Source organism: Pseudogymnoascus verrucosus, assembly GCF_001662655.1.
Source record: "Pseudogymnoascus verrucosus strain UAMH 10579 unplaced genomic scaffold scaffold_42, whole genome shotgun sequence".
Taxonomy (NCBI): Eukaryota; Fungi; Ascomycota; class Leotiomycetes; order Thelebolales; family Thelebolaceae; genus Pseudogymnoascus; species Pseudogymnoascus verrucosus.
Genome location: NW_017263693.1, coordinates 1 through 26734, shown reverse-complemented (window position 1 = coordinate 26734; position 26734 = coordinate 1). Strand labels below are relative to the sequence as shown.

General features: G+C 46.8%; 10 protein-coding genes across 10 annotated transcripts; 6 read left to right on the top strand and 4 right to left on the bottom strand.

Annotated features, from left to right (window-relative positions):
• The first annotated feature begins 299 nt into the window (after positions 1 to 299).
• Positions 300 to 3173, top strand: VE01_07074 (uncharacterized protein). Its single transcript, XM_018276510.2, has 8 exons — positions 300 to 1493; positions 1546 to 1684; positions 1736 to 1920; positions 1973 to 2009; positions 2064 to 2131; positions 2177 to 2550; positions 2628 to 2698; positions 2751 to 3173. Exons 1-8 carry the CDS (start codon positions 1395 to 1397, stop codon positions 3128 to 3130), a joined length of 1353 nt encoding a protein of 450 aa, XP_018127756.2. The 5' UTR covers positions 300 to 1394; the 3' UTR covers positions 3131 to 3173.
• A 3512-nt stretch (positions 3174 to 6685) lies between these two features.
• VE01_07073 (uncharacterized protein) lies at positions 6686 to 8400 on the top strand (the record flags this gene model as incomplete). The annotated part of the gene is made up of 5 exons (XM_018276509.1): positions 6686 to 6952; positions 7034 to 7280; positions 7325 to 7404; positions 7466 to 8317; positions 8365 to 8400. 5 exons carry the CDS (start codon positions 6686 to 6688, stop codon positions 8398 to 8400), a joined length of 1482 nt encoding a protein of 493 aa, XP_018127783.1.
• Positions 8401 to 8600: 200 nt separating this feature from the next.
• On the top strand, positions 8601 to 9046 carry VE01_07072 (uncharacterized protein; the record flags this gene model as incomplete). The annotated part of the gene is made up of 2 exons (XM_018276508.1): positions 8601 to 8674; positions 8806 to 9046. The coding sequence occupies 2 exons, from the start codon at positions 8601 to 8603 to the stop codon at positions 9044 to 9046; spliced, it is 315 nt and encodes a 104-aa protein (XP_018127758.1).
• Positions 9047 to 9566: 520 nt separating this feature from the next.
• On the bottom strand, positions 9567 to 11447 carry VE01_07071 (uncharacterized protein). Its single transcript, XM_018276507.2, has 8 exons — positions 11178 to 11447; positions 11077 to 11106; positions 10961 to 11022; positions 10650 to 10909; positions 10420 to 10524; positions 10216 to 10363; positions 10046 to 10165; positions 9567 to 9976 (listed from the first exon to the last, which is right to left on the bottom strand). Exons 1-8 carry the CDS (start codon positions 11245 to 11247, stop codon positions 9830 to 9832), a joined length of 942 nt encoding a protein of 313 aa, XP_018127781.2. The 5' UTR covers positions 11248 to 11447; the 3' UTR covers positions 9567 to 9829.
• Positions 11448 to 11638: 191 nt separating this feature from the next.
• Positions 11639 to 13163, top strand: VE01_07070 (uncharacterized protein). Its single transcript, XM_018276506.2, has one exon. The coding sequence runs from the start codon at positions 11954 to 11956 to the stop codon at positions 12893 to 12895; it is 942 nt and encodes a 313-aa protein (XP_018127782.1). The 5' UTR covers positions 11639 to 11953; the 3' UTR covers positions 12896 to 13163.
• A 352-nt stretch (positions 13164 to 13515) lies between these two features.
• VE01_07069 (uncharacterized protein) lies at positions 13516 to 14405 on the bottom strand. Its single transcript, XM_059463855.1, has 3 exons — positions 14111 to 14405; positions 13883 to 14061; positions 13516 to 13792 (listed from the first exon to the last, which is right to left on the bottom strand). Exons 1-3 carry the CDS (start codon positions 14320 to 14322, stop codon positions 13533 to 13535), a joined length of 651 nt encoding a protein of 216 aa, XP_059319474.1. The 5' UTR covers positions 14323 to 14405; the 3' UTR covers positions 13516 to 13532.
• Positions 14406 to 15215: 810 nt separating this feature from the next.
• On the bottom strand, positions 15216 to 17244 carry VE01_07068 (uncharacterized protein). The gene is made up of 6 exons (XM_018276504.2): positions 17148 to 17244; positions 16703 to 17003; positions 16323 to 16652; positions 16065 to 16272; positions 15645 to 16006; positions 15216 to 15595 (listed from the first exon to the last, which is right to left on the bottom strand). Exons 2-6 carry the CDS (start codon positions 16827 to 16829, stop codon positions 15303 to 15305), a joined length of 1320 nt encoding a protein of 439 aa, XP_018127807.2. The 5' UTR covers positions 16830 to 17003; positions 17148 to 17244; the 3' UTR covers positions 15216 to 15302.
• A 164-nt stretch (positions 17245 to 17408) lies between these two features.
• On the top strand, positions 17409 to 20269 carry VE01_07067 (uncharacterized protein). The gene is made up of 4 exons (XM_018276503.2): positions 17409 to 18472; positions 18524 to 18895; positions 18955 to 20048; positions 20094 to 20269. Exons 1-3 carry the CDS (start codon positions 17652 to 17654, stop codon positions 19286 to 19288), a joined length of 1527 nt encoding a protein of 508 aa, XP_018127734.1. The 5' UTR covers positions 17409 to 17651; the 3' UTR covers positions 19289 to 20048; positions 20094 to 20269.
• Positions 20270 to 20971: 702 nt separating this feature from the next.
• On the bottom strand, positions 20972 to 23549 carry VE01_07066 (uncharacterized protein). The gene is made up of 5 exons (XM_018276502.2): positions 22984 to 23549; positions 22347 to 22920; positions 22172 to 22297; positions 21276 to 22120; positions 20972 to 21214 (listed from the first exon to the last, which is right to left on the bottom strand). The coding sequence occupies exons 1-5, from the start codon at positions 23313 to 23315 to the stop codon at positions 21085 to 21087; spliced, it is 2007 nt and encodes a 668-aa protein (XP_018127733.2). The 5' UTR covers positions 23316 to 23549; the 3' UTR covers positions 20972 to 21084.
• A 254-nt stretch (positions 23550 to 23803) lies between these two features.
• VE01_07065 (uncharacterized protein) lies at positions 23804 to 26144 on the top strand. The gene is made up of 5 exons (XM_018276501.2): positions 23804 to 24533; positions 24589 to 24665; positions 24725 to 25003; positions 25051 to 25219; positions 25313 to 26144. The coding sequence occupies exons 1-5, from the start codon at positions 24193 to 24195 to the stop codon at positions 26100 to 26102; spliced, it is 1656 nt and encodes a 551-aa protein (XP_018127735.2). The 5' UTR covers positions 23804 to 24192; the 3' UTR covers positions 26103 to 26144.
• Positions 26145 to 26734: the final 590 nt, after the last annotated feature.

Here is a 26734-nt window from a genome sequence, read left to right as displayed (position 1 = left end):
AATCCGGGATCATAGGCGGGTCTATAGCCTACTATAGCCTACCTGTGATATTATGGGGTAGTTTCCACTACTCCACCTCGGTCCACGATCCGACTTTTAGTGGTTAGAGCTTAGGCGCGACTCTTTCATTCGCGGGCTCGCATAGGCGTGCCGAGGGAAGGTCCCAATAGTCGCCTAAGAGGGTCTAGTCTAACTTATTCCTACCTTATTGCTTAAATAGGCAAAGCGTCTCGGCGATCCCTGCCTTCCCGCCTTTCGATCCCTACCATCCCGCCTTTCCTACCTCCCCGCCTTTCGAAGTCCTCGGAAGGACTAGACCACAACACAACACACACGTCCTATTCTAGTAAAGCGCCTGCAATAATTTTTAGCTCCGTTCTCCGGTATCCCCAAATACTATCCCTCGGAATTGGGCGAAACAAACATACCTACATTCTCAAAGGAACATAATAACCAGGCCTTCGTCATTGAACAAAAGTCATACGAATATTATGTTGTCGGAATCATAATTCTCGACCCGACTAATCACTCCTACGTCGACACCCAGCTCTAAAGCTCTTTGATGCAGAGCATTGTGGAAGTGTGCACGATGTTCTCCTAGTACGGTGCTTCAAAGTTTTTACGGAAGTCGGGCATAAGTCTGGTACGAGGCGTCGAGGCAACCAGCTCAAACACTGTAGGAGACCGAGCTACGTACGAACAGTTTGCAGGGTTTACCAGTGTTAACAGAATACGCAAGGTGTTTCTATATCGGAGCATATATTGACGCCACATAGTCTATCGAGATGACTTTGGACTGAGGCAGACAAGCCTCTGAGATACTCTGGACCTTCGTCAACTAATCGACTAACTATTACCTGTTTTAGGTTAGTTGGAATCGTTCCACGGTCAAAGTCCTCCTAGAAACAGGTCCATCTCCTACATGGCAGTGCGAGCACTTCGTATACTTGGACTTAGGTCGCTAAATCCAAAAGCCGAGGCAACCGATACACTACGGTATTGCGTTCTTGGGAACACTCAAGAAAGATAGTGTAACTAAGGAGACAAGCTAAGGCAACAGACTTGAAAGTTCGTTCCAAAAGCTCAAGAGACTGGGAGTAGCATTTACGCTACGCTATGACCCTTCTTTCTAAGTTATGTCGCCTTTACACCTCTGTGGCCCCTCCCAGCCCCCTCCCTCCTCAAAATTCTGTTCATGACTGGCGAGCTAACAGGGGTAGATCGCATTAGGGGATAGGCCGAGGCGATGACTTGCCATGTCATTTCTTGGCTTAGTACCGCGGATCTCCTTAGTGGCACTAGGCTCGCTGGTTAAAAACCGTAGGTTAAATACACAGTCCACAGCATCTAACTGTATTGCTGTACTGTAACATTGTCTGGCTAATCACGAAACAATGCAACTCTCTACGATTTTGGTTTTTGTGTCTCTCTTAACGAGAGTGCTAGCGCAATTGAATCTTGGAGTGATCTTCTCAGAGCTTCCTGCTTGCTCGGTGAGCTCCTTATTTGGATCTTTAGTCTATCGAATTATCTGACACCTTCAAGATATCATGCTCTGAGAAGTTGCTTCAAATGGTGGAATGCCATTTTGATGATATTCAAAGCTGCTTCTGCAGGAATACCACCCTGCGGGGTCAACTCGCTGCCTGCATACAAACATCTTGTAATCGCACGGAGCAGTATAGTAAATCCTAGGATTCGCATTCCGTACTTGAGTCAATGCTAACGTCTACAGCTGCGATATCCGTCTCGCAAAACCTCGTCTGCAAAACTGTCCCACAGCCATCTCGGAGTGCAGAACTTATCCGAGTAGTTACCATTTTATCGGCAATTTCCTTTCCAGTAATTATACTGAGGATTTACTCCCGCTTCACTGTTGCATATATTTGGTGGGATGATTGGGCCATAGTTGCAGCTGGTGTGAGTTACACGCAGACAAACTGGTTTGACGGTGAGGCTGACTTGTGATCAGGCACTTATGATACCGATGTCAGTTATTCCAATATATAGTACGCTCCAATTTTGTTCCATCGTTTCAGTCAATAAATAATAACGACAATCAGATGCCACACGAGGCTTCGGGAAACATGTGTGGGATGTTCCACCGGAGAATACAATCTCTCTACAACAGGTAGGTATTCGAACGCAACTTCTTATACATGCTAACAACCGGTAGCTCTACTATACATCTCAAATACTCTACGCGGTAGTCCAAGGTCTGGCCAAGATCTCACTTCTCCTTCTATTACTGCGCATCTTCCAGGGTAAACGCTTCCGACTTTTTACCAAGATCTTCATAGCCTTAATTACCTGCCATGTCCTCGCATTCTTCATGGTCATTACTTTGCAATGTATCCCCATTAGTGCAATTTGGGATTTAGGCGTGAAAGGGAAGTGTATCAATCCAACTGTTGTGGTTTTCGCCGGGGCTGGGTTCAGCATTTTTGAAGACATTGTGATTATGCTACTTCCTGTCAGAGAGTTGAAGGGACTGAATCTTACTCTGAAGAGGAGACTGGCGGTCATATTCATGTTCGCATGTGGTTCATTGTACGTGACCACTTTCTCTCTTTTCAACCCTGCCCCCCCTTCCCACCTTTTTTTTGGTAGGTATTGACTTTATCCAGTGCATGCGTAACCAGCATGGTCCGCCTGAAATATATATTCTCTTACCAAGTCCAGTCCCTCGACGCAACATGTATGCATAGTTATCCTCGCCGTCAGGCTCCCAACACTGACAAAAAAAACAGGGGGCAGCATCGACGTAGTGATCTGGTCTATACTCGAGGTCTACACGGCCGTGATCTGCGCCTGCCTAGTCGCCATCCGACCGCTGCTGACCAAATACATGCCCACTGTTTTCCAGAGCACGCTCGCAAAAAGTACCTACAGCATCTTCCGTCCCTGCAAGATGAATCCCAAACCAGCAGGCGCCCACTGGAGCCAAAATCCCGAATCAGCGATTGAGCTAAAGACCGCGGGGAGCGGCAAGGCGTGGACAGAGGAGACTGATGGAAAAAGTGGAGAAGACAGTCCACACGAAAATGGGCGGGGCGAAACTTGCACTTTGGAAGCTTGGGTTACAAAGCGTGTACAGTTGGGTGACGAGGCTGGTGCCGCGGCGGCCTAGAAACAGTAGTTTTTGGCCCAGTAGATAGTTTACTTATTCAATTGATTCATTTATTACTGTTCTATATACAGTAGTCACGTTGCAGCTACACCCGACAATCTCGCATATGAATCTAGATCTATATAGCCTGGGGAAAGATGTTCCAAGTTAATTCATCCATCTATTCTATCATTAACTGATGTTGATAGCTTTTCGGGTCTAACTCTCTTCGTTAACGTCTTTCCCACCTACTTCGGACATCGGGACCTCGGCTGCTACAGAAATCTAGTGCAAGGGTAATCTGGAACGCTTTAGGCCCGCATGAGCCTACGCTAATATTGATCAGGCTTCCTGTAGGACATATCCTCCTAATAGCTTTGCCTCGCTTGCGAGATTCTCGTTCGGGGTTGAAGATCGACACTTCTACAAATATATTCTCACTAGCCAAAGTTCCACTCTTAAGTGTTACTTTTAAACCTTGTGTCTTTGCCAACATAATATCTAAACAACAGCCCAATAGTAGGTTCCAAAAATATATCTGTAGTTTTTTCTATGCACGTAATACGTTATAGCTTTTTCAGAGGTCGGAATGCAAAAGTTTGCTCAGAATCAGAAGATGGGCCTGCTTCCACAGCCAGTTCCGTGAGCCAGTAGCAGGTTAACTAATATTCGCAACTATGTCAGCTACAGTAAAGCTTCGCTATAAGAATCTTGGTTGCAATGGTTGTATGATAAGAATATCGTCGAATTATTATTGGTCAGGTATTCTTATCTACAGGATTTTTATACCGAGATTTTAGTGTACGTTATGAAAGGATATGATCACGATTAGCAACTTGCTCTGGCCTCCAGACTAATCGGGGACAATGCTGGCTACCGGCAACCGTATATATGTCTCGGCGGACAATGCTTTTGTCGAGATGCCATCACCTTCCCCACTCGCCTTCCCCAACTCCTCTCCTGTCAGCACCACCATCGGCATATTCTCCTCAATTATTCTCTCAGTTGTTGCCCCGGCATAGGGATAACAATCGGTCGACCGTCCCGCTTGCTCGCCACAACGGCTAGCTGAGCAGCTGAAAGATTGTTCCCTTCCGATCCTTGGCCCTTTGGCTTTCTTGCTAAACGTTTGTATCTATATATACAGAAACTATCTCTTCAGCTGCTCGTTTTCTGTTTAAAATTACGACCGCAACTTGACGAATAGAGAGGATCCACGACTGTAACCACCATGATTCCCCACGAAATATTTAATATACCAAAGCAGCACAGAGGGTTTGGTGGGAGTCCCGTTCGAAAAAACAGATCCCTACGGCCAGGAGCCTGTAAAGTCTGTCATACCCGTAAACTACGGTGCCTTACTCTCTGGGGCTTTGAGGCATGTGTCAGGTGCCGCGAAGAAGGCAACCGCTGCATCCGCAGGATGAGCCAAGTAGGGTGAGTGATTCGTGATTCGTATAATTAAATAATTGGCTGACACGGTTTTCTCTTCTTTGCACTTAGAATTTCTCAGCAAGCAACCGTTGACTCCAAAACCCCAACTATTTCTGGCTCCGAAAATTCTCTCAAATCATTATCACAGGCAATCTTTTCCAACGATTTCGATTCGTCATTGAGCATAGAGCAGGACTTGCCTCGCTGGAGCTCCTTATATTTCATGCATTCAGAAGCCCAACGGCTACTAGGTATCCCTATCGTCGACTCATGCCATCCCAATGACGTTGTGTCGAGTGGCAATCAGATACAAATTGAGGTCAGACATGATAAATGTATTCTTCCTCATGCATCCTCCAACACATGCATAAGTGGCATTCCTAGATCTCTTAGTCAGAGTAGGTCTCCCAGATTGCATATTACTGTCGTGTCGTTTCCTACTAACCCAATTATGCCAGCCACATTGCTTCCAACGAACCTGCCCGACAGATCTCTGTAACGTTCCTGCAGTGGTGATAAAGCTACTTTGATAGGGTCGCAAGCACCTTCGTATTCTCTTGAACCACGTTATTCACATTCACTTGGTGAATCATAGCCCTGGGAAGGTCAGGTCTATGAAGGTGGGATCTCCAGTGACAAAGTCAATGCGCTGTTAGGCCCTTAGTTAGATCCTCGCTCAACATCTGGCATTGCCTCTTATGCCGGGCGCATTTTTGGAAGAAACATGAATTCACGTGCCTGTCTATTTCTGCAGTCGGGGCCACACCGGTCAAGTGGTGGGAATGCTTTGTGTTACCCATCATAACTCAATGCCATTACATCCCTTAGCAAGATAATATTTATGCAATATCCCGCAACAGAGTGTGGTGTAACGCTGGGTCCCATGGCGTAGAATTCACAGAGGTTCCTTTGCATAAAGGTTAACTAAGTAAGACAGGGGATCAGACACAAAGGCTTTCAAGTAATTGCGTTACGGTATATGACAAATACTATATTGAGTTGAGCACGAAGCTTCTATCTGAGGAATAACTATAGAATTCGTAGACGTAGACGAACCAGCCACTTGATTTCGCTAGAGCGTCCGTAAGGATTGGTTAGACAGTTGACCAAGCCACTTTCAAGTTTGAGCCCCAATGCTGACTTTCGTGGTCGTGATCAGATCTGGACGCGTTGAGACAATAACAAGGTGGGCGTCTTCAGCCATGTTCAAATCTTCAAAGACAAAGTGCTGCGCTTGGTGTGTTTGCTAGATACGGCCTGTTCGGCATTTGCTGTTGCTGGGCTGTGTTATTGGGTAACATACTATTGGTCGGAATAAATTAAGGGAACAATGTGTTTTCACAGCTAATACACCTACCTTCCTCAATTACTTAGCATTCAGGAATACCGAAACCGAAGACCACCACAACCTCGTATCTGAAATATTGCCGAGGCCCAAGGTTTCATCTACTGTGCCAGAACCTGAACTTGTATCAGGAGCTTGGTCCTATCATTTTCATACTAAAACCTATTTCTGCGCAGATCTGAGAAGCTATTTTCACAATCCGCGGTCATATGCAGGCCTGCTTGTAGACTGCTAGTACTGTAGCCCGCATTTAATATTATCGGGTCGTCTGTACTACTCGACCTCGGTCCATAATCCGAGGTGCCTTTATGACTTTATGACTTTTAGTGGCTACCGATTAAGTCCGAGTCTTTCATTCGCGGGCTCGCATAAGCGTGCCGAGGGTACGTCGCAGTTCGGGGGGCCCCAGATCTCTGGTCAGCCGTCAAGCTCGATGATAGGGGGCAACGGCGAGCTGCATTGCCACCAACAGAGGCGGAACAAGCTGGAGAGCTCAGGATAGTGAGAGTCTACCATAGTGGTCTTAGGACCACCATTACCCGAGGAATTTCTTGACAATTGCTAGTCCTAGACACCATTCTTGGCATGAGGTCTGGCGGAGCCTGTCCGATGCATCGCGGCCGTGGATCAATACTGTAGGGTGCTTCTCTATCGTGCGCCGATCCCCCTCTATATCTTGACGAGGGCCCCTTCGTCTCTAGGTTTCCTGTCCACGCAAGATAGCATCAAGCTAGCTTCCTCTCTTCAATTTCTCTACTTATTCCTTTCCCACTCGTCCCCTTTCTTCACTTCTCCCCATGGACCGTACCGAGTCTAATCTGGCGCTGGAGAAGCAGGCCGACTACCAGCCTGTCCGGTCCCCTACGAATGGCAAGGAGCACGAGCAGGACATCACCCATGGCTTCACACCCACTGAGCAGCGCAGCATCATCCGCCGCCTCGACCGCCGCCTCGTCGTAACGGTTGGGGCCATGTACTGCGTGAGTCTGATGGACCGCACCAATATGAGTGCCGCCAACATTGCTGGCATGAGCGCCGAGTTGACCCTGACAGGGTTCCGCTATGTAAGTTGTTTCTAGGGGTATTGTGAACTCTCGAACGGATATGGTAGCGAACTCCCACTGACAAGGATTGCCCTATCTCAGAATATTTGCAATCTTGTCTTCTTTACCACCTATATTGTCTTCCAGCCTCCGTCTACTATCCTTATCCGCAAGATCGGTCCCCGCTTCCACCTCGCTGGAATCACACTCCTTTGGGGCGCCGTTATGATCGGAATGGGCTTTGTGAAAGACTTCAGGTCGCTTGCCGGCCTACGCGCTATCCTCGGTATATTTGAGGCTGGCTTCTTCCCCAGCTGTGTCTACCTTATGAGCACATGGTATACTCGATGTGAGTATATTATTAACTACTGGTGCCAATTACTGACTCTATAGATGAGATTGGTAAGCGGTACTCCTTCTTCTACCTTATTGGCTGTGTTGCCTCTGCCTTTGCCGGTATCCTTGCCTTTGGTGTATGTTGCCCAGTCCCACCTCCCTTCTCTGTCTCTCTTCGTCTTCTAATATTTCCTTTAGCTTATGCATCTCGGTGGCCACCAGAACCTTTCTGGCTGGCGCTGGATCTTTATTATTGAGGGCGTCATTACCTGCGCCTTGGGTATTGCAGGCTACTGGCTGCTTGTCGACTTTCCCGACTCCACCCGCAAGTCGTGGAGCTTTTTAGGCCAACGTGAGCGCCAGTGGATCATTTCTCGCATTAACCGCGACCGCGGCGACTCTGTAGCACCCCCCTTCAACTTGCGTAAGTTCATCAATGGTGGCGCTGACCCCAAGATCTGGGCCTATGCCATGCTCTTCTTTGACACTACTACTATCTCTTATGCTCTTGCTTATACGCTGCCCATTATTCTCATGGATAATATGGGCTTCTCCATTGGTGCCGCCCAGTGCCTCGTCGCGCCGCCATACGCTTTCGCCGGTATTATCATGTCTGCCACCGCCTGGGTCGGCGACAAGTACCACGTTCGGGGACCGATTATCATCTTCAACATGACGCTTTGTCTCATTGGCCTGCCTATTATGGGCTGGGCTGAGAGCGCCTCCGTCCGCTACTTTGGTGTCTTCCTCACCACGGCCGGTGCCAACAGTAACGTCCCTGCCGTTCTGTCCTTCCAGGCCAACAACGTTCGCGGCCAGTGGAAGAGAGCCTTCTGTAGCGCCACCCTTGTAGGCTTTGGCGGCATCGGTGGTATTGCTGGTAGCTTAGTCTTCCGGTCCCAGGATGCAAAAACAGGCTACAAGCCTGGAATGTGGGCGTGTATTGCGTGCGCACTATTGACTATAGTTTTAGTCGTGTGCTGTGACCTTGAGTTCATCCGCCAAAATAAGAAGGCCGACCGAGGAGAGTTGCTAATCGAGGCCCATGACGTGAGTAAAGTGTACTGCAGGAAAGACATTGTACTAATTTATTACAGCAGGATGCTTCTACTGATTTCCGATACACTCTATAACTTTTTAGCTTACTAGAAGTAAATATAACTAGTTATATTTATTTACTTCTAGTTTAACGTGGTTCATCAGCGAGCTGCGCACTTTTTTGTGAGGCCAATTTTCTAGCCAATCACAAAACCACAACCTTTCAAATGAATTAAAACTACTCAGAACTATATACATTAGACTTTTCTGCTTCGATCTAGCACGTTCGTGCAATATGACCAGTCTTGCCACTGTTGCCACAGAGCCGTACACTCCCTGGCCTCTCCCGATCACCACCTCGATTTTCACGTATATCCACGCAACCTGCTCGTTAACCTCTTTCTAGGCCAAAATATTGTGTGAATCCTCCATAATTAGTGAATCTTCTCAACGAACACGTATTTTTTCAGCCCTCCGGCGTTTACTAAGAGCCTCATTAGCTTCCTGAAGGTTGTGGTTCTCTTCCGAGATAAAGGGTCATCCACGACAAGATTGTCATCGAGTGCGGCAGAACGCACTAGCGACTACGTTCGCCTGCAAGAAGCTCGCGACGCCGAATCCCGCGGTGTGTCCGATGGTAGGCAAGCACCTATTTTGGATTATGGAATGTCGGGGAGAGGCCGAATAGGGGCTGGGGAGCAATTCGGCAGCGTACGGCCATGTGCGAAAAATGATGATTAGAAGCTTAGGGGTTGAGAAATTGCAAAGCTAGGTCTAAGTAGAATGTAGATAATAATATAAGTCAAATCATAAAGTATTTTCATAGGATACTTGTAAAGCGTAGTCCCGGGGTCTCACGGGAGTCTAGGGAACCAGGTCAGGAGGAGGTGGTAGAAGGTAGTATTCGTAAGAACAATAGGTCTACGTAAATGCAACGACTATTGACTGGAGGCCTGAATCTAGGGCCTCCAGCCCCTTTTATCTAGGGCTCTCAATACCCTTCATTGCCGAGCCCTACTCGCTCCACTGTAGGGCAGCCCCTGAGTGTGGAATGTGTTGGAGGGATTTGATGGGATCAATTCGACTAGGAGTTAGGGCGGAGATAGTGTGGAGAACCTGTATGGGCTGGATAAGATTAAGGTTAAGGGAGATATCACAGTCAGTGTGGAACACTGGAGAGGGATGAGGCAAAGGACTGCGGAACATAGTACAGCAGAGACGGAGAACAGCTGGGATCTGCTGAGCAGGAAAATCTCGCAGACTTGAAGATAGAGATTGCCCGTAGATTTACAGAGCATCAAAAACGCAGAGGACATAATTGGATGACTAAATATAATCACGTTACTGGCTTTAGCTGTGTTGGACCCCTCCTGAAAAGGCGCCTCCCCTCGGGATTAATGTTTCAGCGCCGACAATCTGGATTGCACAGTGTGGGCGGTTGCTCCAAGAGACTTAACAGCATGTGATAAGGAATGTGGTTATTGCGGACACTGCGATCCAAGATACTGTCTTTCCTTTACTGTTCTATATTTTCTCTTGAGCCATTACATCTTCCAGGTGCTTATTTTTAGACATCTCTGTAACTGCATCATTGCTTACCACTAGCAGTGGCAGCCTTGGCACTGCAGGATATCCGAACCGTTGGTTGAGCAAGCCCTTCAACCCCAGAAGCTATATTAAATATTAGCCCATTACATACCACCTCGAGCCTAAAGCAAAGAAAGTGTTGGCAGTGCTTACCCCTTCTTTTAGTAAAGCCGTTTCTCCTAAGGAAGCTAAGCCTTGGAGTTTCTTGGCTTCATGAAAATCAGCAACGCTTCCGAAACTTTGAACCGCCTGCCACAGCTTGAAACTGAAATTCTAGGACCCTGTTATTATTTTGTTATCAAAATGTTACATGTGAGACCAACCGGCGCGACGTTGGGCAATGGGCTAATAGCACCCGCAGACCCGACGGCAACAGATGGAAGGAGGAAGTCAATAAATCCGCTGAGAGTTTTAAACGACGAGTTATCGACAAGGGCTGTAATTCTTGCCAATTTTCCGACATTACCGCAACTATCATAATATTAGTGATTATTTTGACACAAGGGCAAAATAAAGCCGTTACGTACGACAGCATGATTCCGCATATATTTGGAGCTGCATTTGCAATATCCACAACATCATCACTACTCAGATCGATCCCCGCAGAGACTGCTGGAAAGTTATAGATGATCCTGCAGACGTAGTTAACACCCACGATTTCGTTAACTTATTGGACTCTTTCTTCGGTCTGGTGTAGAATATCCCCCAAACGGAGCAGAGAGAATAAAGTTGACCGTCTTAGGGAGGGAAGACACACACTGGTACTGGCGATGCGGCGGCCACATCAACAAAAAATTTCCTCATCGCCGTCGGGTTGGCCTTTAGGACACCTGCATAGTAGCCTGGTAGGACGACAAGGACAAAGTCTGCCCCAGCCGCAGCCGCATCATGCGCCAATTGAGTAGTTTCCCGAGTGCTGTTAGCACCCACGCCAGCAACAATTGGCGTTTTGTATAAACCGATATCATCAAGGGCAAGTCGTAAAGTCTGGATTAATTTTATACGTTCTTGGCGATCCTATATTGTCGATTAGAGAATTGCAAATGACCAAACGAAACACAAACAAACCAAATGAGCAGCTTCTCCCATGCTGGCCGAGACAACAGGGAAAATTCCTGGTGCAGTGACATCTATCCCGGACCAATTAATAATTACTCAATTCTTCATGCTTGGGAGATCCTCACATTTAGCATGCTTTGCATATGCCTCAAGGTCTATTCAGCATTAGTATATTCCTCTTCCGCCATGGCCAGAAAGGTATCTTTATGGCATAGAGGAGACTTGCCTAGTTCATCGTTCTCGCTAAAGAAAACAGGCAGAGGGGCATAAATCCCACTGGGTAGCGTCTTTGCCATGGGTTTGGGTAGGTGCTGTCAAAAACGTAGCTCGTAAAGGGGAAGCGAAGAAATTAGGTAGGTTGGCTAGCATTTAAGGAAGGGAGGTTTATCTGCAGGATTCTAGCAAGTGACTATATCGATCTCTGGCAAGAGTGAAATACTCGTTAGTGTTGTAAGATGGTCCCGTAGTCCGGGCTACCTTTGTCACGCTACGTTGGTGGCGCTAGCAGTCTACAGTATCTAATCCCCGTGGATGATCACTAATACTCAAGGTATATTACCAGCTTATAAATCTACAATCTTGTCCCATTCAAGGCAAGGCTGTATGACAAATGTAGTTACATCAAGTACGATTAATACGAGTACTCCTGCCGCGTTTTCGCTAACCTGTTGCGGATTCGGTAGCCTTCCGTTTGACACATTTAAAAACACACTCGTTATAAAGCAGTGACGACATGCAAGATTACTCACAGTGCCCTTTTGCTAAGTCTCTTTAGGATTCGGTAGCTTTCCGTTTGGCACATTTAAAACAGTCCCTTTAGAACGACGATGAAAACACGATTCTAGTTCGGTTGAGTCAACCATCCCTTATAGTGTCCTCAAACAACCAACGATTCAACGATTAGCTTCAAGCATCTTGATACCAAATCAGCAACCTAGACTCATTTAGCCTTACTCCTCATCTTCGCGATTTATTTTGGCGCCAGTATATAATTACTACACAATGGCGCCTCAAGTTCAAGGACGCAAGATCGCGATTGTCGGTGCCAGTGGCCAACTCGGCAAGCCGATGCTCAAAGCGCTCCTGGCCAAGGGTATCCACGCCATCACCGTTATTCAGCGGCTCGAGGCCACCAGCATTTTTCCTTCCGGGGTCACCGTCAAGAAGGGTGACCTTGAGGACGAGGCCTTCCTCGCCGATGTCTTCAAGGGCCAGGACGCCATCGTTCTTATGCCGCCTCTGTCTCATATCATCAGCCTCCAGAAGCCCGCCATCCGTGCGGCTGCTAAGGTCGGCGTGCGCTGGATCCTACCATCCGAGTTCGGTCCTGATCCTTTCGCCAGTAAGCTGATTGAGGAGAATATCCTCCTTAAGAATAAGAAGGAGATCCGCGACTTCATCAATGAGCTGGGAGTCAGCAGCTGGATCTCTGTCGCGGTTGGCCCTTGGCTAGACATCAGTCTCCCTCTCGGCCTCTGGGGAATTGACCCCAAGGCCCGCAAGGCCACCATCTGGCGCGGCGCTGACGCTAAGACTAGCACGGCGACGGTCACGCACAGTGGCGAGGCCGCTGCCGCCGTGCTGAGTCTGCCAGAAGCCGATCTGGTCAAGTTCAAGAACAAGGCTGTCTACGCGCCATCGTTCCGCCTGTCACAGCGGGAGATACTAGAGGCGGTGCAGCGCGCCACGAGCACCACGGATGCAGACTGGGACGTCACGACGAGGGAGTACGAGGACATCGCCAGTGAGTACGAGAAAAACATCAAGAAGGGTGACGGTATGGCGCCCTTCATCAAGTTCTTTGTCACGCACTTCGTAGAGGGCCTCGGTGGCGACTTCGACCACAAGGTTGACGCAGCGGAGCTGGAGAAGCTGGAGAAGCTTGGACTGCCCAAAGATAATCTCGAGGAGGTCATTAAGGTCGCCCTGCAACAACCAACATAAATATTTTGATTTACGATAATTTTATTACCTACCGATTTATCTAGGCGTTTGTTCTATGTGGCAACGAGATGAAGTAGTCTATATAAAATCTTCAATAGAAATGTTTTGAACAATAAAGGGACTACATTTAAGTGTAATTCTTATGAAGTCGAATCATCACATGTTTAGTAACTAGTAATATGCTGCAGAGCCTAAATGTTGTTGATTTAAACAGCCGCGTGCTTCCCGATTGAACATTAAGCTTTATCTTTCCACTATTAAATTCTGTCTCGATATAATCTTTATGCCATCCCTAGTACTAGGCGTACAGGCCTGCAAAACAACACTTTATCGAAGTGGAGGAGAGTTATAGGTTGAGACGCAAAAGGGAAAGGGTAAGATAATGTAATAGTTAAGAGACGAGACTACAGCGACAGCGAGGTAGCGATAGCGAGATTTGAATAGCTTATATTAATATGTATCTAATGATCTGGGCCGAGCTGCCGCTAGCTATATATAGTAATCTTGTCTAAAGTGGTAGCCCAACTTAGTAATAAGGCTCACTCAATTGAGCGAGACGTCACTTAACTAGACAGAGTCCTGAACCAGACCGACTATATGACCAACTAACTCAGTTGGGTGGCTTAACTCACTCAGTTCAAATAGTAGTTACATTGGGCTTGCGCACAAACAGCCTCATCGAGACTACTCCTTCACCGCCATGGAGACTCATATTAATTGACTCCTCAGTGATGTAATCGAAACCCCCTACTTTTTTATATAGCGGCACCGACGCTGGCCAACACCCAGCATACCATGTTTTACTCTCTGTGTCAGCCATTTTGAGTCCTGTTTCGACTAAACGTCTCCCATGTCCTTGTCCTTGATAATCTGGGAGAGTCGCAATGATGCTGCCACCTGATAATCGCAGTATTCCATTAGTTTGCAAAGAAGAAACCTCATTTCAAGATGGAAACAAGGCACGAGAGAAAGAGGAAGTTGTCTTACTATAATCCCTTGCTGGGTCGAATCCATTCCTTCTTCTGAGACCCACGCTGATACCATAAAACTCTCTAGCCAGCTCCTTGTTCATCCCTAGCGGATATTCCATTGATGAAGACCCAGCTGCCTTCTCGTTATCCGTCATAGAATGAGGGCGTTGGACGATGAAGAATGATACTATTTTGCTAACTTTCATAAGCATATGTGTTGAGTCCTCTGCCTATAGAATCATACTTGGTGGAGGACTCGACCATCTTCAAGCCAACTGCTCCTGGTTTAGTCAACCAATCCCGAATTGAGTGTGAAAGGAGAGTCCATTTGTCCTCGGGAGAGGCATTCCCTAAGATTGTTTTCATTGGCTCTTGGGTGTATAACGTTACAACCATGAGCTGTATGATCTCCTCCAAGTCTGCAATAGCATTTAATGGCTGGAGTTCGAATGCCATGATGGAGAAGTCTAGGGCGAAACAACTAGACGGATATGAATCATTTTCAATAAATAGCAGCCGGGCTGTCGCACGAGATTCCTGGCATTTGCTATGTCTTATGTTAGTTTCTAAGCGCACTTGGCTTATAAAGCCAACTCCGGCATCGGAGTTAGCTTTATAAGCGAACCCTAACCTCTTTGATAGTTATGCTGGCAATTTACGTTCTTCTAGACCCGCAATGTAATTGGTGAGATTTGCTTGGCTATAGAATTCGAGCTCAGCCTCAATACATGTAGTTACATGTCGGTGGATGGTGCTTACATTAGAAGGCATTAGTCTGATTGACGTTGTAAAGCGTAGAAAAGGAGATGGGTTCGGATTGCCACACATCCCCCCCCCTCTCCCTCAACCCAGCGGCAGGGCTTGGAAACTATGTGATAATTTCTTGACGAGCGAGCTTGCAAATATTTCTCATGCCTTGACGATTACACAGGACACGTCTCTTAATGTAAAGATTTTCAAGCCTGTCATTCCCAACATTGTTATTGAAAGCCTTCGGTCCATAATGCAAGGTTGCAATTTTTCCCTTGAATGAAATATGTGTTTGTACAACACGAAGTTTCTAGACACTGTGCGCCGCAGGCAGCAAGACTTGTAACATAGCTACTGGCGGCAACATATCCAACTAGAGTTCCGGCACCAGGGGGTGAGAAACTATAACTAAAGATTTATATAGCGACTATAAGTTTGTCAGTTAACGGTTGGATGTTGGATTAGTCGGTTTTTGAGCAACAGAGGCGAAAAGCCCATCAAATTATCAGATCTCACAAATAATTTTCAAAACTTATTGCGTTCATTCAATAACACAGCATCTATTAATTTAATTGGGATGAGTATAATAGTATATATCTATGGTTTCTATTTTCTGAAGTCTCTAAACTATTACCTCTGTAATCCGCAAAAATCATGTGACTCATTTCACTCTTGGTCAAAACTGCCTAATCTTCCACCATAGGAGTAAACTTGGACATCTTCCGTAACTGGGAGCTATACTTTATGAATATGAATGGCACTGGCAGAGCCAAGCAGGAGATTGCACCCAATAAACTTGCTGCGGGACCAACTCCCATGTTCAGAAACATTGGCCTCGCAGCCAAGGGCATTGCACAAGCCAACAGAGAGCGTAAGAAAGTGTTGGATGCAATTGCACTCGATGCGAACGGCCCATAGGCGTCTATGAGGAAGTTCAAACTTTGCTGGAAAACAACGTTGAATCCAGCGCCAATAAAGCCTATGATGTGGTTAGTAGAGCTACAGGTTCGAAACACGACGAGACTTACCTGCTGCTACAACAGGTAGCGCCCAATGAAACCGCGGCGCAGCTGTCCAGCCGAACCAAAATAACCCAATCGAGAATAAAATACCACCGAGTATCATGGGGGGAAGGCGTGCTTCGGGAACTGCAAGGCCATTATTCTTCTTCACTGCCCGGGCGTACCATGGCTGGTTGCCGATGTTGATAGCCGTTCCACAGAGAACACCCACAAAAATCCCCAAAAACGGAAGAGTGGACACAACGAGACTGTACTGTCTTTGCTCCCCGAAGACGATTGGGAAAACTTCTAAAGTGAGGAAGAGTAGGCTGTATACAAACCCCGAATAGAGTGAAATTAATGCCACCATGGGTTCAGTAAAGAGCATTCTAATCGTCTACAATTAGATATTAAAGTACAGACCCCAAGGTTCGACAGTTAGCTTACAGTAAAGGGCGGTTTAGATGCTTGGTGATAGTGTTGTTGAGATTTAACTTCTCATTCTCATGCGGGTGCCAATATTGCTCCATTCCAGTGGTCTTGCGTAGACTTTGTGCCTTACTCTTCAATAAGACCGGATGGTATGTCTCTGGCAAACAAACGAGCGTAATTGTAAAAATAAAAAATGATATAATGGCTTCCATGTACTCTGTCCCTAAAGTAAAGTTAGCCCCTTCAAATTGATTTACCATATGGTCAGCTTACATCGCCACCCAAGGTGCGGATTTATAGTCAACGCAGCGCCGATTATTGGAGAAAGGATCGGTCCTCCTATCACGCATGTCACAAAGAAAGCTGTTGCTATTCCTCTTGTCCGAGGAGAAAAGAAGTCGGCCAAGGCTGCAGGACCGATGGTAACGGGCGCTGAACCAAAAATGCCAGCAGAGAAACGGGTGACAAAAATGCTTGCGGCATCCGTGCTCGTTGCTGTTCCAATACTGAAAAGGCAGTAGATAAAGACCGCAGGAAGCATTGACCATCTGCGGCCGTATACCTCGCTGATTGGGGCCCAAACCAGCGGGCCTAGTGAAAACCCTGTGAGAGTTAATTATTTGTTCATCAATGATGGCGTGAAGAATACCAACCTAGAAGAAACAAGGCAATCATCAGAACTTGAACCTCGATGCTAGAGTTCAGGTAACCTGCAACCGTTGGCACTGACGGTGCAATAATTGACGCCCCCCCAAGACCACAAAATGCCAACATACTCATTTGGAGAACAAGCCATATCTTGTAGATGGAGGGGAAGTTAATGGGGTTGTTAGGGTCGCCCCCATCAAACTCGACGAGGTAGGCATCTTTGTCACCGACACCTGGGCCTTGCGCTACCCCTTCCTTTTGCGCTGAGTAGCTCGGAAGTGGCTTATTCTTTTCTAAACCCGCGTCCTGCTGCTGTGTTAGAGGCAATTCTACTTTCGAATCAGGCTGGCTGCTGTCGCTCAATGAGTCGTCTGTGGACTCCATTGCCCTGGAGAAATTTTTCGGAAAGCAGCAAATGCTGGTCTTGTTTAAGAAAATGATTCAGCTTACTGCAAGTGGGGAGACTGTATTTTATATTCATCGTTATGATTAGTAATTACTGATTACTGACGAGGAGTGCCTATAGTTCGGTAGAGGTAGCTTGTTTACAGGAGAAGATCTCTGTGTGTGGGGCTCTCGGCACAAGGGACACTAAGTTATTTTCCGCGGCGCGGGTACCCTGTAATCTACAGAGCCTAACTACTACTAGTTTAATGGCGGCCGCCGGACCTATTTGTCAACGATGCGACTCAAGACAACAGTCAGCATCGACATAACCAAATTGATTATATATATTGGTAGTGGCGGCCGCCATCCAATGCATCTATCTCGGCCTTCGGTGTTACAATTAAAACCCGAATTATCTTTAACAGATTCTAAGTAGCAGCGGCCGCCAACCCCTTTATTCCTTAGCTTTCCGGCATATCACGGCAAACGCTCTAAGGCCGGTATGCGGTAGTAGGGCGGCTCCACTCGAGGACCATAAACTCAAGGCGGGCACCAGCAGATTTTGCTATGGCTTCGCCTGACAAAGAGCGTGCAGCGCAGGTCTGTAGCACCTGCAAGGCACGGAAAAAGGGCTGTGACAAACGATTGCCCAATTGCGGGTACTGCACCAAGAGAGACCTCGTTTGCAAGTATGACACGACAGGCTCTGCCAAAAGAGATCTTTCAACCCCACTTTCCAGCATGACTGCGTGGTCCGGGGAGCAGTATGGGCCTTGGATCAACAGCCCGAGCCCCATCCCGTTGCTGACGCAGTTGTGCTCGCTCTCTAGCAGTTCGGAATGCAATCTTAACAGAATTCTAGACTTCCAGGTCAACTTCGTCTTACTCTCTGTAAGCACGACTGTGCATGAAGTATGCGAGCGATATTTTAATGGTGTTCACAAATGGCTCCCCGTCCTGTCGGACACTCTTCTCCAAGAGGCGATCGCTAGAGCCCAATTCGCTCCATCGCCACCAGCAGACTTCTCGCTTCTCATTCTTACCATGTGCCTCATTACAATCCCCGAGCCAGCTGCTTCGCTAGGGCACACACCGGGAAACCAGGTCACCACAGAAGCACTCTATATGACTGTGAAGATGCTATTCGGGCAAGTGCAAGCCATAGTCCCAACCTCGATACGTATGGTCCAAGCAAGCATTATCATCTCGGCATTTGAGTATGCATGCGGACGGCCCGTTGCCGCTTACATCTCGATGGGAACCTGTCTGAAGATGGCTGACAGTATTGGTCTCGACAAGTGCATCAACACATCGGATAATGACCCAATGTCGAAACTCAAAGCAATTGAGGCTTGGAATGTATGGTGGGGAGTTGTGATCCTAGAAAGGTAGGCTCACGATAGTTTGCTAGCAATAATAGACCACTGAGTTAGGACTAGAATTGTTTTATTTGAGGCTCTGGACAGAAGCCGCCAACCTTCAACAGAATACCCAGGACCAACCGCCTACCTGCCATTGGACCTCACCCCTGGACAGCCATTCCAGCCTAAGCCGCCAAATGCCAAGACTTTTGATACCCCCCAACTATCCAATATAAATGCCACTCACATCAGCACCTTTGGCCGCCAAGCGCAAGCTATGTACCTGCACAATGAGGTGACGCGTGCTGCCAGACTTCCGGACAGCAACGAATCCAAACTACAAGAGCTGAGATGCCTAGATGATACAGTGCAGTCCTTTCTCACACATATCATGGAGGTGCACACGTGGGAGCAGGTCACGTACTGCGGTGTTGTTGCATCTTCGATCAGGTACGCTCATTTTGTTGTTGGCAGTGCCTTTTCTCTCGTTTGAATCTAACATTCAACAGATCACTTTTTCTTTTACACCAGAGCATTCTTGCCTTGATCGGTTCGCCATCAACGGATCATGCCCAAGCGCATATAGCCCAAAGCTCGCGTTTGGCCCTGGACACTGCGTCGAAGATGATGGTCGATGTCGCACGCAGCCACAGAGAGAACCTCGTGAATGCGGATCTGCTCCCTATTTGCTGCACGTATAATCTTCGCGTTGCGAGAAAGCATATAGAAGGCCGAAGTAATTATACCGGCAGAAAAAACTCGGCTGACGATATAAGCGCCTTGCTGGCACAGGAGAAGGTGTTCCATGAGAGGTGGTCGTGCTTGCGGCATCATAGGAGCTGAGGTTCCCGCTCGATCGTAAACCCTACCAGAGTACAGACTCGACTTTGGTCCATACCAACCTGCATTGCCGAAGGTAAAACGTCCCCACGGCTCGATTAAATGTCCACAAATGCGTATAAATCTGAATAACTAGCCTACAGAATCATTTCAATCTAAGTAAATCTAACAAGCTCCTTTTCTACTAAAGTTAAAGAGAGAGCACAAAGGCACTACTACCATTGAAAAGTGTTGCGCGGTTTCTGGTGAACTTCATAAGCCTTATTTCGATAGAGACACGTTTGTGTTGATCCTCTTCGTTCCCACACATATCATCCATCTTGAGGATTGTTGAAAACGTACCTAGATGCAAGAGACAATATACGACAGCGTGTATAACAAAATCAGAAAGAAGTACGTCGATTTGGAGATTGAAGGCAGCGGCCCCGAAACGGCTGACCAGAAGTCATCCGACGTCAGGTTTGCAGCCTTGGAATCCGGAAGCTAGTAAAAAAAAATCAAGTTCGTTAGGAGCACTCATCAAGGATTTTGGATCTGCTAAAGCTGTGGATATTCCCAAGGTGCTCCTAGAATTTTGTGTTTTCAAATCAGATATTCAGGCAAAGATTTCGTTTCCAGAGCTCTTCCAAAACTATACCATCCCAAAGTATGCAGCGAGCTGCATTTGAAAATAAGGCGGCACGTTCTAAAGCAGAGGCTCTAAAAGACCTAGTATCAGGAGGTAGAGTAAATGAGTATCACGAAGATGCAGATATAGAAGAGTGTTTGTTACCACTATCGAAATTACCTAGCTGTACTAATTGCCTAGAGTGCCTAAGTAGACGCTGCCGCTACCCAATTCAACTATGCCTAAAGTTCCAATACAAATGGAATTAAAAGTCCCCTCACTGCGACATCCATTCTATATAACCTACAGCATCTCATCCTGACAACGACTCAACGCCTATTAGAAGGGTGTGGCTTCGACTTTGCAGTTAAATGGGCTCCTACTGTGGTCGAAACCAAAGGATAGGACTGTTTAGTCTCCTTTAATTGGTTTTGTTGATTAAGTGTACTCTATATAGTAAAACCTCGCCCCTGTGCTATAGCAAGTGTTTCCTTGGGAGTAAAGGCTGGCTGCCCTATAGTAGCAAATAACTTAAAAGAAAATAGATGATGCAAACAGAAGCTCTGAAATATGGAAGCGGGTGACTAGCTCTTTATACTATTTTCTTAGTTCAGCCGTACTCACCTTTCTCACCCATCTAGCTCACCCTCACCTTACTCACCCTGCTCACCCTGCTCACCCTACTCACCCTGCTCACCTTGCTCACCTTGCTCACCTTGCTCACCTTGCCCACCTTGCTCACCTTGCTCACCTTGCTCACTCACTCACCTGTAGGCGTCTACTGTCGCGATACAACGCGTTGTAAAAAATAGACCTACTTTTAGGTGGTTGAGGTAGTCGAGGTGGTCGCGATCACAAAATAAGGGTAAGGGTAGCAAGGCTCACCCACTAGGCTGGATGGCACCGATTTAACTATTATCTGGAGGATTACTTAAGATCGGTAGATTAGTAGTTGGGTGGGTGACCACCAGCGAATACCCACTGTTGTATATATAGTACATATATGGTGCAGGGTGGCAGTTCTAATATTTTGGATAATTTGCGTTGCATCTCTGATATTAACCTTTAAAATTATTCGCGGGTACTAACATTGCAACTTCGAATTCCCATCTATGCCTTGACACCGACACAGAACTTACTAGTAGACATGCATACACAAGGTTACCATAATAAGCATAACAACACATGTTTTTTATGATCTTGAACAACACTCCGATTCTACCAATTGGGATGACACATTCTTATTTGAAGGGACGTCAATAGATGGATTGGCGGTAAAGAAGTCAGCTGGCTTAATGTGCAGCTCGTGGATTTCCACTGGCCTAGAAGTTTCTCTGTTAGCAGGGGCTGAGACTTTTAGGTTATGAGGCATTGAATGCTCACATGACAGGCCAATCTTCAACCCTAGGATTATGAGTGAGACCAAATACGTTCCAAACAACAATGTCGTCATCCTCCACGGCATCCTTGCGGGCAGCAGCGTCTGCAACGCCACCAACCTCCTTTTGGCTCTGTAAAGTATATTTACCACCTGCATGCAGCTCTCCATCCTTGTATTTGGTGACCCAGATATGATGGTGCGCAAACAAAGCTCGCTTCGACTGGACGGAGTTTGGGTCAGCAAGTAATAGCTGCGTCGGTGCTGGCATGAATTTATAGCCTACTGGCTTTCCACTGATTGGGTTTTTTTTGCTGCGGTTCACCATTTTAATGACCTGGTTATGCTGGGGAGCGGCATCGAGCCATTGCGATTCTCTGATGATGTTCTGGCGAATTTCGTAGAAGTTCCCGTTCGGGTTTGTCTCAGGATTTATGGGGACTCGATGCGAGGTCTCCTCTAGTACTGTGTTATGGTTACCATCTATGGCCGGGTCGATGCGAACTGCAAATATGTGTTGGTGGTTCTGCGCCAGTGCTCCTGGTGAGACGACGTTGCCGTAATCACTGGTTTTGCCAGGGTCAATGTTAACGACACTAACAATGCCTGTTGCTCGAGTTTCGACTACAATGCCACCTGATTGATTGAACTTATACGCGAAGACGTACTCATAGTTCGCCAAGGTGATGATGAATTGAACGACGAGCTCGCGGTTGCGGGCAACAACGGCGCGGCCAGTTCTCCAGTTCGTGTGCTTCCAGCCAATCCCATTGTCCTGTTCGTGAAGACAGATCACATTAGGACTTAGTTTGCCTCGCCCAGCAGAGTCTGTAATAACACCATCAAAATACTGCGTCAATCTGTTAATCTCGAGTTGCGGATCTCAGGTTACCAGGCTTACCTTAATGACACCGAGACAATCACATCCTAGGGAGAGGTTATTGGCACAGTTTCCAGCACCGCCATCTCCGAAGTCAAATGCTTGTTTACGGTGGAAAGGAGCCCGAGCATCTGCATATGGTACAGTCTACATAATTCATTAGATCAAGCTTGACTGTATTTGATGTCTTACGTACCATTTCACTAACACTGAGACGATAGAGAATGCTTCGACCATCGTAATGCACGTCGTGAATTGTTGCCCCTTCACGTGGGTTGAAGCCCACTCTGAATCTCCATTTCTGCCATTCAATCAAATTACCTTTGACTCTGAAAGACGGTCCATCTGGTTGAATAACATTCAAAGCCTTGAGGTCCTTCCTCGTACCTTTAGGAAGTAGCTCAGGGGCATAATCAGACGGTACACAGTGGTTAATAATGTTCCTAGAGTTCGTTTTTCCGTTTAGGCTGTCTCCTTTACCGCCAGTTGCGAGGCGATCGATTCTAATAATCTTTTTTGTCCGAGCATCCATGACTGGAATCAATGGGAGCGGATAGCCGTAAAAGTTAGAATCCTCGTTATTTGAGCGCTTGTCTTGGGCGAAGCAGAGACCTTGGAAGAAGCGCATATTCTTGTCGGAGGCATCGAGACCGCCATATGGCCACGGCTCGACGATGACTTCAAAGCCTTCTGGCAGTATGAATTCAGCCAGCGCTTCCTGGTAAAGTGGGGAAGCATGGCAAGCTGCAATCAAGTCATCAAACTCCTTGCTTTGTCGTTGTCAGTGAGTGACTGGCATTGGTCGTCAACTCTAAATGGAAGAAATTGCTTACAGAGTTAGACTTGCGTGGTGTTGCACGTCGACCACCTCACGACAGACAATTATCTCGTTGCTAATGTCAATGGTAGCCTCATGGAATTCTGGGATCTTGTTTGCTCCGACAACATCGTACTGACATGTTGCTAATCGGGTGGGCCGTTTTGTGCTTGGGCTTAGGCAGCCTGTGTGCTCTAGGTGTAGGAATTGTTGCAATTCTGCCTTTCTGGGCTCTTGGAGGAAGATCTCTCTGAAATCGATGACGACGTTCGAATAATCATCGAGAATAACCTGTCTCGCGACGTTGATTTCGTTGACAGCTAAGCTGTCAAGGGGATGAGGTGCCATATCGGTAGAGTTTGTAATTGTCAATAGGCCAACACCTGTTTGGCCCTCAATTGCTTCTCGTTACTGTTTCTCGGGGTGCTTTTGTTCGATTAAAGGGCTCAAAATTTCATTGTTCGACCGTCGTAATTGGAGGTTATGAACTAAATACCTCTAAAGATGGTGTGAGAAGCTTTCACAGAGCGGGGCATCTCCGCAGAGAAGCCGCCTCTTGTGAGCGAGGATGGTCTTGGGGGGGGATGGGGGGGGTGAATTCTATAATATTAATGACAGATCGCGGAACAAGGCCGAGTCGGGGTGCGAAGAAGTGCCCGCGTTCCAATTCCGCTAAGACCAATAACTGCTTGCCTAGGATCCAAGCTTTCACCACCCCGCAACTTACCCCACCACCCGCATGCCTCTTACGAGCGGGGATGGTCTAGGGGTGATAGGAGTCTCGCAGTACTAATGACAGATCGCGGAACAAGGCGATTCAGGCTTCGAAGTGGAGCCCGCACTCCAATTCGGTAAGACCAGTAACTGCTTGCCTGAGAACTAAGCCTTTACTGCCCCGCAATTTACCCCATCACCCATTTCTCGTCAATTCTACAATGCGGGTCTTTCTCTTGGTCCACGTTTGAAGGTGGCACTCAAATCAACTCAATTTCTTGTTCCTATAAGAATGGACAGGATAAGTTGAAACAAGATTAGAAATCGGAGTATTCTTGATTCCCATGAACATGAACGCGCACAAGTCAACTAACAAACCAGTTGGCCTATGAAGGCTACTCTTAATTCTTTCGTCGTGTTCTAGATCGGGATCTTCTGATCAGTAGCGAGCATAACGGAACACATCCGCCATTGATAGCACATGAATGCTATAAAGTGATCTCTCATCTTCATGTCAAAAGCTCTCACTAGTACTAGGACACTAGACAGAGATCGGTTTGTGAATATCAACTACCTACACACACCCTTTTATATAATAAGGCCATCCTTCAAGCTTGGCCATTACAAAGCAATGTCTCTTGATATCTCATTAGAGAAGGATCATGGAATTTTTTCGGATAAACCAAGTGTGGCTGAGGTAGAGCTCATGGAGAATGTCGAGTTGCGACATCAGTTCTCCGTTTGGTCTCTCGGATCGCTTTGTCTCTGCTTGATGGCGACATGGGAAGCTCTTTCAACTGTCGTTGCAACAGCACTAACGAACGGTGGTGCGCCTTGCCTGTTCTACAACTAGTGAGTGCCGCGCTCCATTCATCTACTTCGAGGTCAATTCTTATGTCACTCATAGCATTATAACCTTTCTTGCGACCATCGCAGTAGCCTGCTCCCTTGGTGAAATAGCGTCGATGTACCCAACCGCTGGAGGTACGTAGTCACAGGTGTTTAACACTTGAGAGCGTATGCAAGAATTGACGCCTGCGTAGGCCAATACCACTGGGTAGCTCTGTTGTCTCCATCGCGATCAAGCAAGGCTGCGTCATGGTTCACAGGATGGATATCGTGTGGTGGACAGATTGTATTGTCTGCTTCGGCTGCTTTCGCTGCCGCCTTGCAGTTACAAGCATTAATCACATTGAACAATCCCGACTCTTATATCCCGAAGCGGTGGCAAGGTATGCTCGTTTATTGGGTAGTCCTCGCCTACTCACTAGCTCTGAACTTGTGGGGATCAAAGCTCTTACCACTTACGAATATGGCCTCTGGTAAGTCCAATCCGCCTTTTGATCACATCAGCGGCTGATGACAGCAGGTGTCATTCACATTGTAGCGTTTCTCACAATCGTTGTCGTTCTTGGGATTATGGCCCCTAAACACGATGCTTCCTATGTCTTCACCGAGCATTCGAACACAAGTGGTTGGTCAAACGACGGCGTTTCCTGGCTAGTGGGGCTTTTGAGTACTGTATATCCGTTCCTGGGGTAAGTAGACCTGGCCATAGCCTTGCCGATACCGAGAGCAGCCCTTTCGCTCTCTCTGAACAATGCGAGTGGATTTATGCTAACTTATTTTAGCTACGATAGCGCAACTCATCTTGCCGAGGAAATGGCTCATCCAGCCCGCGATGTCCCGATAGCAATGGTTGGCAGTGTCATCGTGAATGGTATTATGGGATTAGGTTACTGCGTTATCCTATTATTCTCGATTGGTGATCTCGATCAGTTGTTGCTGTCACCAACAGGGTTTCCTTTTATGCAGCTATTTCTGAATGTCACCAAAAGTAAAGCTGGGGCTTCGATATTATCCTTGACAGTCACGTTCATTGCGATGGCAGCGAACGCTGCGGGTCTCACATCAACGTCTCGAACTGCGTGGGCTTTTGCTCGTGATGGTGCCATCCCATTCTCGGGCTACCTAGCGCACGTCGACAAACGTTACGCTGTACCAACCCGCATGATCGTCTGCATTTCTGTGATTCAGATGCTGCTTGGATTCCTTTACCTTGGAAGCTCAACTGCTTTTAACGCTGTCCTCTCCATGGCGATACTTGGCATATACGCCTCATATATTCTTCCGATCATCTACATGACTCTCTATGGCCGCAAATCGGGAAGTCATCGCCCGGGCCCATTCACATTAGGGACAATTGGCGGTATGGTAATAAATGTGATTGCGATCGCCTGGCTCGCCTTTGCCATGGTGTTTAGCGCATTTCCTAATTCCCAACCAGTCACATCGGTGAATATGAATTATTGCGTGGTTGTAATGGGGGGGTGGTTGGTTTTAGGAGGTCTGTATTACTGGTGGTCGGGCCGGAAGCAATACAATGGGCCTGCTATAGTAGTTCTTGAAAAGGTATCCTAAATGGATTTAATCGTTGGATCAAATTGTCCGCTTCATGCACAGTTAGTAGAAGCAGTTGCCTTAATTGTATAAATTGGAGTCATCGATGCTTTATGGAAACTAGGCTTAATAATAATAATATCAAATATCGTTTAATAAAATGGCTAGCAAAACTAAATATAAGACTGACAAGACAAGTGGCACATTAAAGGAGGCAGTGTTTATAATAGTAAGTTGATTTCTCGTTGATTACCTTTTTAATCCACTGCTTATAATAGCACCTGTACCCTTATTATATAATGGGCCCAACCCTAACTCTAGGCTTTATAACTTTTGATTTGTTTTCAATGATTTTGATATAAGTACTCACTCTCCTTGTTTCACTTATAAATTTGCAGCTTCATATCAATATAGGCATGATCTCCTATAAAAGGTGTGGAAGTTAGGGGCTACTATAAAAGGAAAATAATTCCATGGCTGGATTTATTTAATTAGGTGAGCCGCAGAACTAGGCAGTAAAAAGACCAGAGATAGGATTTATTTAAACAGGGGGGCAGGATCTGTAGGTTTAATGTTGCTGCTATATTATTTAAGTCTTATTTTTCAGCATAATTAACTATCGCTATTGCTACCAGTGTTGCCCGAGTACTACT